Source organism: Macaca nemestrina, chromosome 1 (assembly GCF_043159975.1).
Source record: "Macaca nemestrina isolate mMacNem1 chromosome 1, mMacNem.hap1, whole genome shotgun sequence".
Lineage (NCBI taxonomy): Eukaryota > Metazoa > Chordata > Mammalia > Primates > Cercopithecidae > Macaca > Macaca nemestrina.
In genome coordinates, this window is record NC_092125.1 from 223,377,724 (window position 1) to 223,397,902 (window position 20,179).

Sequence of the window (20,179 nt, forward strand, 5' to 3'; positions counted from 1 at the left end):
CAGCCTCCTGCCTCCTTTTCCAGGCTCCACCCCCCTGTCAAGTGCCCACCTGGGGCTGGGAAAGGGAAAAGCTTAGGCCCTTGGGGTTTGGCAGAGGTGGGGGCCACAGAGAGGGAAGAGGACCAATCAGATCCCCTCCACTGCCCTCCAGAGACACTTGCCCGGAGCAGGGCAGCTCAGGCACTGATAGTCAGCCTGGGCCTGGGGGTCCTAGGCTCACCCGAAGCCCCCTCCCTCAGATCTGTCTCCCCTCATGGCTGCAGGAGCCATGTTTGTGTTCTGCTACCACGACCACATGCAGCACTCCCCGATTCTCCATGTGCACGTGTGAATATGACGGGATGGTACAAACACAGGCATGCACGCAGTCTGTGCGCGTTTGCTCAGTGTGTGTGTTTTAAATCTCCCCTGGGTGGTAACTCTCTTTTTTCTCCCCTTCCTGTTTGGCTGTGACCTGGGGGAGATTGATAGCCAGCCTGTGCGGTGGATGCTAACAGTTCCCCTGATTTATAGAGTTACTTACGCTAAGTGAGGCCACTTAGACGCGTCTGGATAGTAAACCTTTTAACTGGACTAAAAAAATCATAATAAATAAATAAACAAAGTGGGGCAAGCTAGGGCCCAGTGGCCAAGCACGCCCCCCACCCAGGTTGGAGCTGTTGAGGGTCAGGGGACCTGGCTGAACCCCTGGGGAGCAACAACCATTCCTCCCACAGAACTTGGAGGCCCTTCTATTAGGAGCTGGGGGCAGAATCGGGTCCAAGAGGGAAGGACGCCCCCCTCGGAGGGGACGGGTCCTGGCTGGGGGAGGGGTCACAGCTGAAGGATGGGGAAGGAACCATTCAGGCAGAAATGGGCTGTGATCTACCTCACAGGAGGCGGGAGGGGTAGGTGCCTGGGCCCTTCCTGGCCCTTCCTGGCCTCCAGACCTGCCACTCCTGTGGACCTGTGATGCCCACTACAGAGATGGCTCTTGTACTGCCTTTGAAGTGTTCATTCCCAAGTCTGAACTGAGCATCCATGGTGCGGGAACCGGGGCTGCCGGTGTGCCCACATCGTAGCCTGAGGAGTCAGCCCGGGGTCTGGTCTGTACACGGTGCTCAGAGAGAGGTTGTTGAAAGGACGCCAGCACAGCACCCCAAAACTGGGGCTCGGCCGGGCGCGGTGGCTCAAGCCTGTAATCCCAGCACTTTGGGAGGCCGAGACGGGCGGATCACGAGGTCAGGAGATCGAGACCATCCTGGCTAACACGGTGAAACCCCATCTCTACTAAAAAAATACAAAAAACTAGCCGGGCGCGGTTGTGGGCGCCTGTAGTCCCAGCTACTCAGGAGGCTGAGGCAGGAGAATGGCGTGAACCTGGGAGGTGGAGCTTGCAGTGAGCTGAGATCCGGCCACTGCACTCCAGCCCAGGCGACAGAGCCAGACTCCGTCTCAAAAAAAAAAAAAAAAAAAAAAAAAAAAAAAAAAAAAAAAAAAAACTGGGGCTCGTGGCCTGTGAGCTGCAAGTTCGGAGGGGAATGGCAGGGTGGAAGCCCCGGCAGCTGCCCGCCGCTGACTCCAGGATGCCTAGATGGGAGGCTGTGGGGGACACAGGTGGGGCTGAAGATTATGACCTTGGGCATCTGAGCCTGGTGGGAATTGGCCTCCAGCACTAACTGTGGGCAGCTACCAGCCTGGCCGCCTCTGCTTCCTTATGTGGGAATGGACAGGACAGCCGACCATGTGGGGCTCCTGGGGGCATCAACAAGGTGGCACCGTAAGGCACCCAGCACAGACGAGGTGCTCAGAGGATGCCAGCTGCTCTATGGCCCCAGACACCATGGCGCAGGGCAGCTACCAGAGTGGCCCCTGAGCTGCCTGGCAGTGGGAAGGCGGGGCCCCAGCCCACCCCCACCCCAGGGACTGGTTCCTGGCCCCTGCCTCCCCACCTCCTGATATACAGCGGGCATTAGGCCGCCCAAAGGGGATACTGCATCCTTAGGAAGAAATATGTCCTCATTTTTCTTAAACACCATTTCCACTGAGTGAAATGTTTAGAAGGGACGCGCAGGGAGAACTTTATTTCCTACCAGGGAGTTCAGAGCCACCAAGCAGAGCCCATAAAGCACCCGGAGCCCAGGAGCTGACAGGCAGCCCGGCCCCAAAACACATTACTCACGGGTGGGGAGGGGCTGCCAGGCCTGCCCAGCCCCCTGGGAAAGACCACCGCCCCCACCGACTGTCGAGGCAGGACAAGCAGCTCTGAGACCCAGGGCCGTGGGCGGTGGGCGCTGGAGCCTCTCCTCCCCTTGAACCCAGGATGCCTGTGGGAGGGGGCCTGGCCCTGAGCAGGCTACCCCGAGAGAGCAGCGAGACCAGGGGACTTGGGATCCAGGTGCAGCAACAGGAACGCCCCGCTCACCCAGAGCCGGCAGGAACCCTGGCCTGCCCCAGCCTGTGGAGGGAGCGATGAGATTCATGCCATAATGGGGCTTCTTCCGAGGCCCTCCCTTCATTCGATTTCTGAAGCCGGCTGATTTGAATATTTATAAATATCAGTAAATTATTTATTGTAGCAATCTGCTGCACCGTTTTACCCATCGCAGTTAACACTTTAGGGGGATCTGTGTTATGGGAACAGGAAGTGAGGGTGAGGAGGGGACGGGGCAGGGGAAGGAGTCCCTGCAGAGAGGCCTGGCATTTCCTAGGGCTGGCTCAGGAGCCCTAATGGGGATAAGGCCGAGTCCCCGCCTTCGGGAGCTCCTGGCCAGGGTGAGCTTGGGCTCTGGGGTGTCTACAGCTCCAGGATCAGTGTCCTCCTCTATGAAATGGGACAATGACAGTGCTGGCTCCGCTGGGCCGTTACGAGTCATCCGTTAGTACCTGGAAAGGTGGATGGTCCAATCCATGCCCCTTTCCCCCAACCCTGTGCAGGGTCTGCTCAGGTCCGAGACCTGCTGGGGGACTGTTGCTCGTGGCGCCCTGAGAGGGAAGGTCCCAAACCTGGGAATCCGAGGAGGGGCTGAGAGGCCAGCCCACCCCTGCCCCAGACCTCTGGCCTCTTCTCTGTCCCCTGCCTCTTCCAGGCCAGGTAAGGTTTCTCAGCCTTGGAATCTCAAGCCCAGGTGTGGCACCAAATCTGCCTGGTGGCCCTCCCAGGGCTCAGCTGCCTTTTCCCAGATTCATGCCTGCCGGGCGCTGTGCTTGGCACAGACAGGTGCCCTCTCGCCTGGTAGCCGGTCACCTTTCTACACGGAAAAATCTTGCCCAGGGCCAGAGCTAGCGCAGGGCAGAGCTCTGCCGTGAGCTCACGACTCCCTGACCCCAGAGGCTAGGCCATATCCTGGTGCTGCGCCAGAGCCCCTGGGGCCAGAGGCTGGAGGCCAAGAGCACCGCCACCAGCAGAGAGTGGGCTTTGGCTGTGCGTGGGTCCCAGGCCCGGCCGAGCCCCCCTCGGTGGCCCCTCCCCTTGCCTCTCCTGTCTCCGTCTCCGGGGAAGCAGAGCAGGAGTCCCCTCGCCTTCCCACCCTCTGGCCCAAGCCTGCCTCCTGGGCAGTATTGTTCCCAGAGGAAGTGTCCAGTGTAAATAGAGCAGCGGGCAGGCTGGTGGCGGGAAGGAGATGAAAGGGGCAGTGACAGGGCTGGGGACGGATGGCTTCCTTCCATTGAGGCCTGGCCACGGCGTTTATATTTTAGGGAAGAAAGTCAGGGGAATGTTTACATGGACAGGAGTCTGGGGTCAGACCACAGCGGGGTGGCGGGGGTGTGGGGGGGATCGTCTATGGATCCCAGGGCCCTGGGCCGGAAGGCGGCGGGCAGCTTAGACCTCAGCTCCGACGCACCCCCGTTCCCGCTGCCTAGTGTCGCAAGCGCTTGCACTTACAAACCTAAGCCCTACCTCTGCCTCCTGCCCCTGTGTCCCCGGCCTACACGCCTCCCACCTCCACCCCTGGGACCAGCAGGAGAGGGAGAGGGAGGGCAGCATCTGGAAGGCAGGTGGGCTGGGGCAGCGCAGCAGCTGGAGGGCAGGTGCCGGGGGAGTCGGCAGGAGCAAAGGGGCCTGGGGCTGGGGGCGGGTCCTGGGTACACAGCTGCACCGCAGCTGGTGGGGGCCCAGGCAGGGACTGAGCCAGGCACACAGCCGAGATGGGGAGAAGGTGGGCTGGACTGGGTGGGCCAAAGTGCAGGGAGGCTCCAGGATGGGTGGGGGCCCAGGGAGGGGGCGTCACCAGCAGCAAGTGCAGCCCTGGGAGCTTCTGCTTCCCTCTTCCTTAGGATAAATATTTATAGATTCATTTGCCGTCTGCCATCCACACTTGGCTGCTTACCTCCTGGTAAAAATAGTGCAGGCTCCCCACTCCCCCTTCCTTTCCCCATCCAGGGCAGGGGACAAGGGGACCAGGTGAGGCCCGCTCCCCGGGAGGCCTGTTGGAGGAAACCCCGGTCACAGAACCTGCTGGGCAGCTCCGAGGTCTAGTGGGACGCTGTGAAGAGGAGGCCCCGTCTCAGAACTTCAAGAGGGGCCCCACATCGTGCTCGGGGTCTTGGGTATGGGCAGCACAGACTTGGAGATGTGGACGAACCTGGGTAGAGTGGGCATCAGCCTGGGCAAGTGTCTAAGGCCCTGAAGCCAGGGTCACAGGACTGGAAGGCCTGGGAGTAGGCTGAGAAGCCCCTTGTCTGGCAGTGGGCCTGGCCGGGCTAGAATCACCATGTCTCGTCTGGGCAAGTGAGCCATCCGTACTGGCCACTGGCTACAAGGGAAGGATCTGGCTGAGACTGCCAGGCTCCGTGTCTATCGGGGGACGGTTATCTGTGCATATGAGTCAAGTTCACCTCAGGGATGCGGCCCCTGGGTAGACCCAGGTATTGCCATTCCTGCCTGAGTAGGCCTCTCATTGGGTTTCCAGGTGTGTGGAAAGTTGGCAGGGGGTGATCTTAGAGTGAAGCCCCTTCTGACCCTGGAGCCGGGGGCCCTGCCCTCACTTAGCCTTCCCACCTGTGTGGAGACTCTGACACGCCCATGTCTCCAGTGAGGGCCACGAAGAGGCACATTTTGTTTTGTACACAATGAGTGTGAGCTGAGCCCCTGCTGCTGTGGCCACTGCCGTCAGCCGCACCACAAGGTCTGGCCCACAGAAGGAGCTCACTTAAATGGATGGATGGACAGACAGACAATTCCACATGTGGCCACACTGTGTGTGTGTGTGTGTGTGTGTGTGTGTGTGTGTGTCCACTCTCCCAGGCCGTGTGGTGGGTGGGCTTGCCATATGCCCCCCAGGACCCTCGGTGCCCTATCAGGGACAGAGTTCAGGCTGTGTGTCCGCAAGGGAGATCGCTGGCTTTCAAGTCGCCTCGTTAGGGCTTCCAGCTGTGTGTGTCGGGCTGTCGTGTTCAGGGATTAGGTGCTGTGACCGGCGCTTCGGGGCTTTCCATGAGGGATCTAAGCGATCCCACCCTGCTCCAGCTGGAGCTCCTGGGGGTTGGGAAGTGGGCTGGCCAGGCCTTCCGGGGCTGCAGGGGCTGGCCGAGGCTGGGGAGCCAGGTCCTAGGACAGGGACAAGTGGCCCTAGGAAGGGCTGTGAGGAACTCCGCTTGGACGGCTCTGACTGAGGCTGGGGGAAGGGAGCGGCAACAGGAAATGGCCAGAGAGGCCAAGGGGGGCTGGCAAGGGCTGGGGAAGACCCTGAGGCCAGGAGGAGATTGAGGAACACGGAGGCCTGCAGGAGGGTCCTGAGTGGCTGGGAGAAAAGCTCTCTGCTCTTTACTGAGCAGGGTTGGAGTCAGGTGAGGCCCAGGGACCTGGCCTGGCAGAGGAGCTACCAGGTGCTGACGTGCTCAGGTGGGAGGTGCCAGCCAAGTGCTGCTGGGACAGTGAGGCAAGAGGCTGGCACAGGCTGGTCCCTGGCTCTCTGTGACTTCTCCCCGGGGATGTGTGGTGAGGCAGGATGCTCCCAAGTGGAACCGACCGCCAGCAACTCCATGCTGTCCCTTGAAAGCCTGACTGCATAGCCGGCTCCTTAATCTCCCTGGGCCTCAGTTTCCTTGTGTGTCAAAGGGCACAGCCCCTCCCAGGGCCCAGCAAGCCTAGGAAATGCCTCCAGGACCTGGGCGCCCCTTGTAGTTGAAGAGTCATTCATTCATTCATTTGTTCATTTACAGATTACTTCTTGAACTACCTGCTCTGTGCCAGGCACCCTGCCAGGCCCAGAAAGTAGAGTGATTCTCAAGCGCTGCCAAGGAACTCGTAGACTAGTGGGGGAGACAGACATGTGCCAGGCAGGCTCAGGGCAGTTTGATGGAACTGTGGTTGATGGGGGAGGCCTGCAGCTTGGGGGATGCAGGGCTGTTTGGGAGGGTGGGTTGTGCTTGGCCTTGCACACCTCTGACCTCCATGCCCTCCTCCATCCCTGCAGCTGAGGGCACCCGGTGCACGGACCCGCCTGCAGGCAAGCCCGCCATGGCACCCAAGCGCAAGGGCGGCCTGAAGCTGAACGCCATCTGCGCCAAACTGAGCCGCCAGGTGGTGGTGGAAAAGCGAGCTGACGCCGGCTCCCACGCGGAGGGCAGCCCATCGCGGCCCCGGGACCCAGAGCGCAGTGGCCCTGAGTCTGGGGCAGCCCGGGCCCCCCGCAGCGAAGAAGACAAGAGACGGGCGGTGATCGAGAAGTGGGTGAACGGGGAGTACAGCGAGGAGCCGGCGCCCACACCCGTGTTGGGGCGAATTGCCCGCGAGGGTCTGGAGCTACCGCCCGAGGGTGTCTACATGGTGCAGCCCCAGGGGTGCAGCGATGAGGAAGACCACGCGGAGGAGCCCTCCAAGGACAGCGGTGCCCTGGAGGAGAAGGATTCGGACGGGGCAGCCACCAAGGAGGACAGCGGCCCCAGTGCCAAGCAGCCTTCAGGTGGGTGCCTGGCCTTCGAAGGGAGGCTGAAGGCCGGGACAGGGAGGCCATCGGGGAAGGGACAGTGTGTCCGGTGAGCACACCTGACTCCTCACTCCTGCTCTAAATACCTGCCCCTCGTCCCACCCAGGGAGGACTCCTGGAGTGGGAGAGACTAGGACAGGGAGGGGCACCCCAGGTGAGAAGGGAAGGGCTGGAGCTGCCCCACACGGTGGGTCTTTGAGAAACCACAGGCAGAGGGGTGGACAGGTGGAGAGGGAGGAAGGGAGGGTGGCTGGATAGATGGACGGATAGGATAGATGGCTGGACAGATGGTGGGTAGGTGACTCTTTACACACACCTGTGAGGCCTGAGCTTACCGGGCACAGTACCTGGCACAAGAGGGGCACCGTGGTCAACAGCATGAACCTTGTGAGTCTGCTGTCTGCGCATTCTGCTACTTAGGGCGCTTTCTCGGAGGAGCCCAGGACAAGCTTTGTTCTCCCGCCACTCCCCTTGGCCTCCTCTTCCTTCCCTACACTGCTGTCCCTGGCCCTCCCAGCAGGACGTCTCAGGGCCACACGGATTGCCAGCCCGGCCAGCCGTATCTTCTTACAGCCAGCTGCCCCGGCCGCGGTCCCCTGGCTGACCTCTCTCCCACGAGGCACGGAGGCCCTGCTCTGCTGGTATCTCCACGTCCTGGGGATCCAGAGCAGCCCTGCACGCCTTCTGCTTAGGGGAGGGCAGGCCTGGGGTTCCAGCAGGCAAGGGGGTCGCCAGGACCACAGCCCCCAGGTCTGGGCCTTCTCTCTGCCCCTGGCCTCCTTCCCAGCCTTGTGTCTGGTGCCCTGCGCCTCCCCTGCCCGCTCCCCTAGCCCTTCCCCTGCAGCGAGGGGCGCATCTCCTCCCTGTGCGGGGAGCCCTGCGCAGCCACATAATTATGCATATAAGATATAAACAGAGCTGTTTAATTATCCTTCGCCACATCAGTGACAGAGTAATTAACAAACATTGCAAGATCAATGAGGAAAAGTGTGACCTTCAGTTTCCTCTGATAGGAAAAGCCCTTGCCGTTGCCAGACACAAGGTGATTGTGCTGGGCCTGAGGAGAGGAGAGGGACGCGACAAGGGCCACCATCCCCTCCACACCCCCACCCAGGCCAGCTCTGCCCGCAGCTGGCAGGGAGCGGAGTGGGCCTCAGCCCTTGCCTCCTTCCTCCAGGGGAGTGGAGAGCGGGGCTGGCAGAGGCGGGCCTGGAACTGCCCGTGGCCTGGGGGACTCAGGCCTCACCCCTCAGCCCTGACACTGGGACTGCCTGCTCAGCCGTGAGCGCTGGAGGAGACAGACAGTGGAGCCCCAGCTGCCCCCGTGGGCTTGGCTCCCAGGCCACCTTCTCTGGGCCCTGAGCTTGGCCATGCAGGCCTGTGGGCCCCCTCAGGGACCCCTGCCTGGTCCCCTCCCTGCGCAAGCTGCCTGCCCTTCGAAGCTTCTGTTTCTCTGCCATATATAGCGAGGGCTCAGCTGCCTCCAGCTATTTTTAGCCCCTTTCCCTGGTCCCTGAGCCACTGAATCCAGCAGCCAGAGCCCACTCCTCCCGAGCTGGGCCCCCCAACCCTGTGTAGCTTGAGGTCAGGACAGTGGCTGACCCGACAGCCCCGCCCCAGGGGAACAGCTGTCTGTTGGTTTCTTGAGTCCCTCTGTGCACCCTGGGTGCCAGGTGGCCAGGCCCTCCCACAGCCTCTCCTTCCACATCCCACTGGCGTGCTCCCCTCCCCAGGCCCAGCCCTGCCCCTTTAAACCCCCATCCCAGGTATCTCTGAGGATCCCAGGCCTGGCAGGTTCACCTGGGAGGAGACCCCCAGCCACGCCTTCCCTTGGCTGTGTAGTCAGCCTGGGGTCCTGTCACCCTGAGCGTGCCCATGTGGCTGCCTTGCACACGAGCAGAGAGAACATGGTGTCCCCGGGGGCCGTGCAGGTATCAGTCTCGTGGGTGCATCTAACCCTGACGCAGGGCATGTGCCATGCCCTGCGTCAGGGTTAGGCACACGGGAGGCATGTAGCACACGGGCAGTGAAGAGGCAAGTGTGCGTGTGCACTGGGGTCACGCCTCGGCCGTGGCGTGGGGCGTGTGTAGAAGAGGCAGGTCCACACGAACAGCTCAGAATTAGCCTGGGACTGCCTTCTCCCTCATTCCGAGAGACCCGGGGCAGGGGTTCCGGGAGTTGTGTACCTGTGTGTCTGCAGAGGCGGGAAGGCAGCCAGGGATAGGAGCTGGGGAGCCCGAGTGTGCGTGCAAGAGTGTGTGAGGTGTGTGAGTGTGTGGTGTCTGTGTGTGAGTCAGTCTGTATGAGTGTGTGTGTGTTGTGTCTGGGTGTGTGTTTTATGTGAGAGTCTGCATGTGACTGGGGGGGGGTGAGCGAGTACATGAGTTTTATGTGACTGCGTGTCTGGGTGTATGTGAGAGTGTGTGTGATTGTGAGCACATGACTGGGTGTGTAGTGGGTGTGATTGCATGTGTGTTGTGTGTGATTGTGTGCATGTGACCGTGTGTGTGGGTTTATGTATGTGATGGCATATGTGTGCATGTGATTGTACGTATGTGCGGGTAAGAGTGTGTGATAAGGCATGTGTGTTGTATGTGATTGTATGCACGTGACTGTGTGGGTGTGAGAGTATGAGAATGCACATGTGTGTTGTATGTGATTCTGAGCATGTGATGGGGGTTGTGGGGTGCCAGTGTATGTGTGTGTTTTATGTGATTGCACGTGACTGTGTGTGGGGATGTGAGAGTGTATGAGAATGCATGTGTGTGTTGTGACTGTGTGTAGGTGTGTGAGTGTATGAGAATGCATGAGTGTGTTGTATGCGATTGTGTGCATGTAACCGTGTAGGTGTGTGAGAATGCATGTGTGTGTTGGCGATTGTGAGAATGTGGGCGTGTGAGAGTGTATGAGAATGCATGTGTGTGTTGTATGTGATTGTATGCATGTAATTAACTGGCTTTATGTGAGTTTGTATGTGATGGCATGTAGGTGCATGTGACTGTGTGTGGGTGTGTGAGAGTGTATGAGAATGCATATGTGTGTTGTATGTGACTGCATGTGACTGTGTGTGTAAGAGTGTATGAGAATGTATGTGTGTGTTATGTGTAATTGTGTACATGTGACTGTGGGTGTGTGTGTCAGAATGCATGTGAGTGCATACTGAGAATGCCTGTGTGTTGTGTGTGAGTGCATGTGACCGTGTAGGTATGTGTGAGAATGCATGTGTGGTGTATGTGATTGTGTGAATGTGACTGTAATGGGTGTGTGTCTGAGAATGCATGTATGTGTTGTATGTGATTGTGTGCATATGACTGTGTGTGGGTTTCTGTGTGTGCCTGTGTGTTGGTGTGTGAGAGTGTGCGTGCATGTCACTGTGGGGAGGTGGCTCCAGGCTTCCTGGTGTGCCCAGGGGTGGCCACAGTGGGGAGGCTGCACTCAGGCCCTGCCTGGACTCCTGCCCTCCCTGGGTGGCCCAGCCTTGTGTGAGTGCAAGTGATTGGAGGAGGCCAGAGGGTTGGAGGACACGTCCAGGTCCTATGTCACAGGCCGGGGCACAGCCACACACCCGCCCCTGGCTGAGCTGTGTTGTCAGGGACCCCCAGCACCTGGGAAGGTGTGGGGAGGCCAAGAGACCGGGTCCCAGGAAGGCTTGGAGTGGACCCTTCATCCGCCCAGGGGATCTATTTGCGGGGTCAAGGGAGGTCCTCCAGCCAGGCCCAGCCCGACCCCGGCCAGAGCATCTTCCTCACCCCTGGGCTCCCGCTCAACTGCCCACCGGCCCACGTCCGTACCTGTCTCCGGTTCTTGCCACTCCCTGTCCTGGGAGGCAGGTTGGGATCTGGCCTTACTTCCAGTAAAATGACTTCTTTCATATTAGGCCAAGGCGAGAGAGCGGAGACATTTATGAAACTTTGTTTAATGTACTGAAAAGCCATCGGCCAGAACATTTAGGAAATTGATTTTCCTGGCATTGATGAACTCGTTTTATTTTACCCCAGTATTAATTACTTTTTTTTAAAACAAATTAATTTAAGAGTCGTAAAACCTAACAAGTGAGCCAAATGTCCATAGATCATGTCCTGCTCTGCCCCTCCCCACGCTGACCCCCTCCCTCTATGGGTGGGGGCTCCTGTTGGGGGGACTCGTGTCCCTCCCACTCCCTTCCAGAGGTGATGCGCCCCCCTCCTCCTCTGCAGGAGAGGCCTCCTCGCTGCGGGACTACGCGGCCTCCACCATGACGGAGTTCCTTGGCATGTTTGGCTACGACGACCAGAACACGCGGGACGAGCTGGCCAGGAAGATCAGCTTTGAGAAGCTGCACGCAGGCTCCACCCCAGAGGCGGCCACCTCCTCCATGCTGCCCACCTCCGAGGATACCCTCAGCAAGCGGGCACGGTTCTCTAAGTACGAGGAGTACATCCGCAAGCTCAAGGCTGGCGAGCAGCTCTCCTGGCCGGCCCCCGGCGCCAAGACTGAGGAGCGGGTGGGCAAGGAGGTGGTGGGCCCCCTTCCCGGCCTGCGGCTGCCCAGCAGCACGGCCCACCTGGAGACCAAGGCCACCATCCTGCCCCTGCCGTCGCACAGCAGTGTCCAGATGCAGAACCTGGTGGCCCGGGCCTCCAAGTATGACTTCTTCATCCAAAAACTGAAGACCGGCGAGAACCTGCGGCCCCAGAACGGGAGCACCTACAAGAAGCCATCCAAGTACGACCTGGAGAATGTCAAGTACCTGCACCTCTTCAAACCTGGGGAGGGCAGCCCTGACATGGGCGGGGCCATCGCCTTCAAGACGGGCAAGGTGGGGCGCCCCTCCAAGTATGACGTCCGGGGCATCCAGAAGCCAGGCCCCGCCAAGGTTCCGCCCACCCCCAGCCTGGCTCCCGCACCCCTTGCCAGCATGCCCAGTGCTCCCAGCGCCCCTGGGCCAGGGCCGGAGCCGCCTGCCTCCCTGTCCTTCAACACTCCCGAGTACCTGAAGTCAACCTTCTCCAAAACAGACTCCATCACCACGGGGACCGTCTCCACTGTCAAGTAAGGCGCTCCCCACCCCACAGCGCCCAGAGCTGGGAGCCAGACTAGACAGGAGGCCTCCTTCCTCACCGGGGTTGCCCATGCTTGAGGACACACCTGCCGCTCACACCTTACACACATCCACTGTGCACCCAGGCGCATGCACACTCAGGCTCCCCTCCACATGCTTCCACACTCACAGGTGCATGCCGCGCTAACGTTCACTCTTGCACCCACAGAACCACGCATGAGCCCTCCTGCAGCACCCTGCCCTGCTCCGGGACCTGCACGCTCCACCCCTCCCATGCACCTCGCACACACCTCCCACACACGCCCACACTCCCAGGCACCAGCATGCTGTGCCTTTTGCTAGCATGCACACCGGGACTGTGGCCTCCCCCATCTGCCCATGACGGACTTCCTCTACCTGCTGCTGTGAGCGCCGAATGCAGGCCTGTGGTTGGCTGAGAAAGCGCCTCCCTGGGTGGGGATACTGGGTCCATGCTGGTGGCCCTGGCTCCTGGGCTCAGAGCCTGGGCCCTGGAGGAGGCAGGAAGCAAAGGTAGTGACCGGGGTGAGGTGCATACACCCTTACAGCCTGAACCCATGAGCAGAAGAATGGCCTGGTTGGTCAAATGGTGGATGGTGTGGGGCTGAGCGAGACCCTTCCCCAGAGCTCCTCCTGCACCCTGGGGAGCTTCCGGACCCTGAGAGGCTGCATAGCTGGGAGCAGATCGAGGCAGCACGTGCTGCCTGGGGCGAGGATACACTTCCCCTGCCTAGCTGCCTGCCCCCGCCTCAAATCCCTCCCCGTTGGGGGGTGTGGTGCCCCTCAGCCAGCGACCTCCTGATGATCCCTGAGTGCCAGGCACCGATCCCGGGCTTCCGCAGCTTTCCGCCCCATTGGACCCCAGGCTGGCCCATGCCCGAGGGGGGCTCCAGCCCCACCTGCATGAGATGGCCCTGCCCTCCCAGAGTTGGGCTTGTTGAACCTCTGGCCAGCTTCCACCAGGGATGTCCTCAGTCCCACCCTGGGTGCCTGGGACACTGCAGAGCAGAGCAGAGGGGCTAGGGCCTCACGGCAGGGGCTGCCCAGATGCCCCTGTGGCACAAGGCTGCCCCATCTGCTCACTGGCTGTGCCCTGTGTGTCTCTCGCCAGGAATGGACTGCCCACAGATAAACCAGCCGTCACTGAAGATGTAAACATTTACCAGAAATATATTGCCAGGTAGGCCCCTGGGGAGGAGCCTGCCGTGGAGAGAAGGTGGGGGGCCAGGACTGACCGGGCACTCTGAGACCATTCATTTGACATCTGACCTCTAGGGCCAAGGTAGCTGCCTCCTTCCACCCCCGTCCACTTCGGTCCCTCCACCGCACTGAGGGCTGCCCTGCACATGCCCGTCTCAGAGCCTCCTTCCGCTCTGTGTAGTCCAGGCCACACATTTCCTCAGCAGCCTGTACCCCCAGGTAGGGCTGGGGTCCCGACGCAGGGCCTGGCCACAAGTGAATGCAGCTCCCCCAGCTTGCCTGGGTCCTGCTGTCACACAGAGCTTTGAGGAGGGTGCAGGTCACTGTGCAAGTGTCAGGGTTGGGAAGGTAGAGGCAGGCCGGGTGCGGTGGCTCATGCCTGTATTCCCAGCACTGTGGGAGGCCAAGGTGGGAGGATCCCTTGAGGCCAGGAGTTCGAGATCATCCTGGGCAACAGAGTGAGACCCTATCTCTTAAAAAAAATAAATAAATAAATAAGAGAGAGAGAGAGAAGGTGTGGGCTGTCATCCTCTCTGACACAGCCCAGTGCACTTCCCCAGTGAGGCTCTGACACCACCTGACTCCAGACCAACCCCTTTCCATCCCAAAGGCAGTGGGATTGGCAGTGAAGAGCCTTTGCCTCAACAGATTCCCCCAAATCACACAAATAACACCCCCCGCCCCCACCCCCCACCGCCTGCCCTCTGATGGGACAGCACACAGCGGCCGGCGCCTGTCTGTCCGCAGATCTTCCAGGTTCCTCCCGCCCGCTCCATCTCTCCGCCTCCATGTTCCACTCTGTCTCCGCTCCCCTGTCCTGCTTTGTTTCTGCCCCCTGTCCCACTGCCTCTGCCCCCCGTCCCATTGTCTGTGCCCCCCTGTCCCACTCTGTCTTCAGCTCTGCCCCCCTGTCCCACTGTCTCTGTCCCCCTGTCCCACTCTGTCTTCAGCTCTGCCCCCCCGTCCCACTGTCTCTGCCCCCCTGTCCCACTCTGTCTTCAGCTCTGCCCCCTGTCCCACTGTCTGTGCCCCCCGTCCCACTCTGTCTTCAGCTCTGCCCCGTGCTGCCTCCTCTATAGTGTTATTATTACCATTATTATTAGTGCCTCCACAGATGGCCCTTTTGGCCGCTTCAGCTTAAAGACTTGTTTGCACGTGGTTTTCCCATTACAGTGTGGGGTTTCTCTCTGTGTCTCCTGCAATCTCACGTCACTCTTGGAGGGGGACAGGTGGGCTGAGCCACCCCCTTCTCCACAGTCTTCAAGGTGTGGCCTCTCCAGAGTGGCCCCCCACGGCCGGCCGTCACCGAGGCTGTGGGAGCCACGTCCCAGCGGCCGTGGGGCCTGGAGGAGGACGGGTTTCCTGGGAGGCAGCACGGGCTCCTGGCGGCGGCGGCGGCTGGAGAGTGAGCTCCTTGCTGCAGGAAGCCAAACAGATGCTGTGCTTTAAAAATTCATAACTCTGCACTGTTTCAAGTGTCAGGAAAAGCCCAGGACAGAGAGAGCTCTTTAACGCCTCTCAGCATCAGAGCCCGGGCTGGCCCAGCCAGGGTCTCTGCACCTGGCCAGAGCTGGGCGGGCTGGGAGTGGGGCAGGCAGCCTCTGCAGAAAACAGAGGTGGGCAGCCGCGTGGGCGCCTGCCTTCCCTTCCATCCCAGGGCTTGGGCCCCATCTGTCTCCCCCTGCTTTGACTTTTGGCCACCTCAGCATTGTCCTGCCCCCTTCTTGGGGCCAGGCCACTTTGCCTCAGTGGGCCTGGGGTTCCCCCCAGACCCAGTCACTTGCCTGGGCCTCTGCAACTTCACCTCCCCTCTGTATCCCATACAGGGCCTGAAGAGTCCTCCCTGGGGCTGGGGGTGGGTCTGGGGCTGTCACTCACAGCAGGGCCCTGACCCCACCCCTCCTCCCTCCAGGTTCTCGGGCAGCCAGCACTGTGGCCACATCCACTGTGCCTACCAGTACCGCGAGCACTACCACTGCCTTGACCCCGAGTGCAACTACCAGGTACGGCCACATCGAGATGGACTCCGCCTCCCCCACCCGCCAGCGCAGCATGGAGGCACTTAGAAAGTCGGTGGGGGAATGGAGGGGGTTTAGTGCTGCTTGCATCACCCAAACTTGACTTGAACAGGCAGAGGGCCCGCAAAACGACCAGCCTGCCCACATTCCCTGATTCCTGCTGATAGAGCAGCTCCTAGCATTGGGGGCCAATGACATCCCAGTGGTGATCATTCCAGTCCCCTTTCACTGAGAGCCTCCCATGTGTCCAGGCCATGCCAGCCAGCCTGTGAGCCTTGCCTAATTGACTCTTTGCAGTGGCCTTAGAAAGTTAGCAGTACTGCCCCATCTTAAAGATGATCAAATGGAGGTTCAGCCAGAGTGCCACTGTGCCCAAGGCTGCCAGCTTGGTGAGTGCAGGGCTGGCGAGTGGGGGGAGAGTCGGGGCAGCCTGCCTGGGGCAGCTCCCTCTGGCTTGCCAGGGATCCCAGCCTGCCTTAGTCCAGAGGTGCACTGGGTGGGATGAGCCATCAGCATCAGAGCCCCTGCCTTCAAGGCCTGGCCCGATGCATCGTCTGTGGCTCCTGGGGATGGCCACTGGGGACCCAGGGAAGCATCAGGGAAGAATCTGTGGTTCTAGAACCTTTGGGATGGTTCCCTCCCAGGACTGGTGTGCCTGCCACTGGCCTTGGACAGTCTGGGCTGCCTTGACCCCAAGCAGGGTTCTTTCTAGGGAGACCTGAGGCCAGCACCCGGCCCAGGTGCTCTTGGCATATGGGAGGAAGGGCGGAGGGGGAGCTCAGGCTCCTGCCCACGCGGCGCTGTCTCCTGGCAGAGGTTCACGAGTAAGCAGGACGTGATCCGTCACTACAACATGCACAAGAAGCGCGACAACTCCCTACAGCACGGCTTCATGCGCTTCAGCCCGCTGGACGACTGCAGCGTCTACTACCACGGCTGCCACCTCAACGGGAAGAGCACTCACTACCACTGCATGCAGGTGCCTCCCGCGCCCGCGCCTGCGCCCGCGCCTGCCAGCATCTGCAGGACCGGCTCGGGCCCTCCCGGCTCTGTGCCCCCACTCCCAGAGGCAGGGCTGCCCCGCGGGCAGGGACCCCAGTTGATCGGGAGCCCTGGCCCAGCACAGGGCTAGCCAGCGAGCCAGGAGGGTCTTGGGGGCTCAGGCTTGGGCAGCGTCTGGTGGGCCAGGGTGGGGCCTTCCCCATGGCCATACTTGGTGTGGATGAAATTCAGTGAGCTGTTTATACAGATGGACATTTTTCAGGCTTTAACACCAAGAGCAGCATTGCAAATGATGCCTGAGGAGGTTTTTGTTTAATTCTTTCTTTTAATGCCACGCAGAGTCTGGGCTTTTTCAAGGTGTCAGGGCCAGGAGGAGCGACTTTGGGTTGCAAATAGCAGCCCCATGCCTCCCCCGGTATTTGTCAGAGGTTGTTATGGCCTCTGTGAACAACCTGGGCCACGAGGAGAGGGGGGCCACCCTCTGGGTTCTGAGATGGTGCAGACACTGGCACGGCCCAGCCTACGAGAGTGTTCAGATTCCACGGGTTTTTACTCAATATGGCAACGTTGCCTTCCTGGCCCGGCTGGGGTGGGGTGGGAGGGCCCCGTGCCCAGGAACTGTCCACTAAGCAAATCCTTGGGCTAAAGGTGACCTCCAGGGTCCAGCCCCTGTCCACCCACTGACGGTTTTGGAGGTAGGGCCATGGATTGGGACTCAAAATCCAACTCCTGCAGAATGCAGCTCCCTCCCCTGGGCCAAAAAGTGCCCTGGGTCTCTGGAGATGCCCTGACCCTCAGCACAGACGGAGCCGGCCCCAGCAGCACTGGGTCCCTCCGGGGGGGCCTGAGGGGCTGTGGGAGGCTTTCTACTCCGCTTCTTACACCCACCTTCCGAGGCCTCCAGTTTGAAGTCAGAGGTGCCAAAGCTTCCCTGAGCAGAGAAGTCAGTGACCCCAGCCACACACAGTGGTGTCGACCTCCGTTTGCCTGACCACCGTCCCGTCCTGTGCAGGTGGGCTGTAACAAGGTGTACACAAGCACGTCTGACGTGATGACCCATGAGAACTTCCACAAGAAGAATACCCAGCTCATTAACGACGGCTTCCAGCGCTTCCGAGCCACCGAAGACTGCGGCACAGCTGACTGCCAGTTCTACGGACAGAAGACCACGCACTTCCACTGCAGGTAAGCGGGAGCCTGGCGGGGGCCTTCCTGGGCAGAAGCCGGGAGAGAAGGCAGGGACCCAGGCTCCTGGGACAGCCCAGGCCCCTGCCTTGGTGTCCAGCCTGGGTCTTCCACCCGGGGACTGTCCCTCCCAGGACCATGGTGGGAGCAGGGTGGGGCCTCGTCTGGGTCCCATGACAGGTTCCCAATGTCCCACCCAGGCGCCCCGGCTGCACATTCACTTTCAAGAACAAGTGTGACATTGAGAAGCACAAGAGCTACCACATCAAGGACGATGCCTACGCCAAGGACGGCTTCAAGAAGTTCTACAAGTACGAGGAGTGCAAGTACGAGGGCTGCGTGTACAGCAAGGCTACCAACCACTTCCACTGCATCCGCACCGGCTGCGGCTTCACCTTCACCTCCACCAGCCAGATGACCTCTCACAAGCGCAAGCATGAGCGCCGGCACATCCGCTCCTCGGGCGCGCTGGGGCTGCCGCCCTCGCTGCTGGGCACCAAGGACACGGAGCACGAGGAGTCCAGCAACGACGACCTTGTCGACTTCTCCGCCCTGAGCAGCAAGAACTCCAGCCTGAGCGCCTCCCCTACCAGCCAGCAGTCCTCTGCATCCCTGGCTGCCGCCACTGCCGCCACCGAGGCTGGGCCCAGCGCCACCAAGCCTCCCAACAGCAAGATCTCGGGGCTGCTGCCCCAGGGCCTGCCTGGCTCGATCCCCCTGGCCCTGGCCCTCTCCAACTCGGGCCTGCCCACCCCCACGCCCTACTTCCCCATTCTGGCTGGCCGTGGGAGCACCTCCCTGCCCGTGGGCACCCCCAGCCTCCTGGGTGCCGTGTCGTCTGGGGCAGCAGCCTCAGCCACCCCTGACACGCCCGCGCTGGTCGCCTCGGGAGCCGGAGACTCAGTCCCCGCAGCTGCCGCCTCTGTCCCAGCGCCGCCCACCTCCATCATGGAGAGGATCTCTGCAAGCAAGGGTCTCATCTCGCCCATGATGGCCAGGCTGGCTGCGGCTGCCCTCAAGCCCTCTGCCACCTTTGACCCAGGTGAGCAGGCTGGGTCCTGCCCAGAAAGCAGGCACCTTCTGGACTGGGGTGGCCGCCTAGCCTCAGGCTGCAGAGCAGAGTCAGGGGGTGTTTGGAAGAGGCGTCCGTGTGGCCCCTGTCTGCCAGTGCCCCCTCGTTGCCTGGTCTTCACCCCTATCCTGTTGGTTTCTCTGTGGGGCCCCTGGTTCTGGCTCCCACAATAGGGGGGCCATGCTTCTGTTTCCCCATTTGTAAGCTGGGGGCAATGGTCCCTGCCTCCTCAGCTGCGCCACATCCCTGGGGCCACTGCAGGTCCCCCCTCCCTGTCTGCTCACCCTCCCACATCCCAAGTCCACCCCTGATGAGGGCAGGCCCAGGGCCCCTGGCGTGCCTAGTGTTTCCTCCAGCTGACCTGGAGGGGGGCCTGCGTCCAGCCCAGAGGTAGGGGGCCTGCACCTCACATCTGGACACCTCCAGGCCCAGGCTCCCTCCTCCATGAGTGCCGTCCCAGTAGGACTTTCCAGACAATGGAAGCCTTCTATTTTGTACTGTCTGACTTGGCAGCCACCGGCCACCTGTGGCTGTTGGTGCTTGAAGCTGGGTCTGTGACTGGGAAGCGGAATTGTCCCTTTAAACGACCCCGCCCTGTCAAACAGAAAAGGGCCACAGCCCCAGAGCGGCGTCTTCCTTCTTCACGCTGGTTCACTGAGGGGCGCAGCTCTCTTTCCTGCCTTCCTATAATTTCATAAATTTTCCATTAAAAAAATGTCCCTCCGTTTTTCTCTGGATTGGGGTGGGGGTGCTTTTCTGTTGACCTTACTCCTCTCCCCGTTTCCCTGCTCTGGGTAGTTCCTATTTGTTGAATCCTTGAGGAGAGTTCAGTTCACATCTGGGATGTGGCTCATGTCACTTATTCATTCAACAACTACTGATGCTTGCTGAGAGCCAGGCTCCGAGCTGGGTGCTGGGACACAGCAGGCAGGATGCCAGACAGAGCCCCACGCCGTGGAGCCAGCAGACGGTCGGGGATGGTCTGTCCCAGGCACATGGCTAGGAAGTGATGAACCAAGGCGCTGCCCGCAGGAGTGGGGCTCTGCTGGGCCTAGATGCCCTGTTCCCATTAGAAACCCTCTCAGAACCAGCTGAGACTGAGGGTCCCTGTGGCCCAGCCCGGGGCTCTGCCCACACCTCACAGAGGCTGCCAGTGCCTGGCAGGGGAGCTGGGCCATGTTTCCCTGGGACCTTGGGCAGGTGACTTTGGAGAGCTGCTGGAATGTGGAGTCCCCAGGTCTGAAAACTCTCGCAGGCCCAGTAGGGTGCTCATGCCTGGCAGCTGCGCGGAGGAACCACCTCTTGGTCTAGGCATGGGTGGGGCCTCGCTGGCCACGCCCCTCCAGCCAGGGGCCTGATGGATGGGGCAGGGCCCACTCCAGGGCCACCTGGCCTCAGTGGCCAGACTGTCAAGTACTTTGTTTTCATTAGAAAAGTCTCCTTCTCCCAAAAGAAAGGTCAAGCGCAGGGGAGGGGGCTGTTTTATTTTTTAATAAAATGCCACTTGCTGTCTCTGAAACAGCTCTCTGTCAGCTACAGCGCCTTGGGGCAAATTAATATTTCCGTCACTGGGGGAATGTGGGGGAAGGCTCGCTGGACGGCCCTGTCAGCAACTTCTTTTACCCCTGCTCTGCTGGCCTCCTGCGGCCTCACCCGCCCAGCTCCCTTCCGGACCCAGCTCGGCCCAGCCTGGCCTCGTGTCCCTGCCCCGGACAGCTTGACTGTGAGGTCG

The 20,179-nt window shown here is 60.8% G+C and overlaps 1 protein-coding gene across 4 annotated transcripts in view; it reads left to right on the forward strand.

The window, feature by feature from the left end:
- LOC105473140 (castor zinc finger 1) overlaps positions 1-20,179 on the forward strand; it is a 158,939-nt gene that overhangs the window by 126,048 nt on the left and 12,712 nt on the right. For all 4 annotated transcript variants that reach the window (XM_071100883.1, XM_071100892.1, XM_071100880.1 and 1 more), the window contains 7 exons: positions 6,399-6,887; positions 11,108-11,942; positions 13,082-13,150; positions 15,083-15,173; positions 16,003-16,167; positions 17,203-17,375; positions 17,576-18,417. In XM_071100883.1, coding sequence (XP_070956984.1) covers positions 6,399-6,887; positions 11,108-11,942; positions 13,082-13,150; positions 15,083-15,173; positions 16,003-16,167; positions 17,203-17,375; positions 17,576-18,417 — 2,664 coding nt within the window. The remainder of the gene's footprint in view (positions 1-6,398; positions 6,888-11,107; positions 11,943-13,081; positions 13,151-15,082; positions 15,174-16,002; positions 16,168-17,202; positions 17,376-17,575; positions 18,418-20,179) is intronic.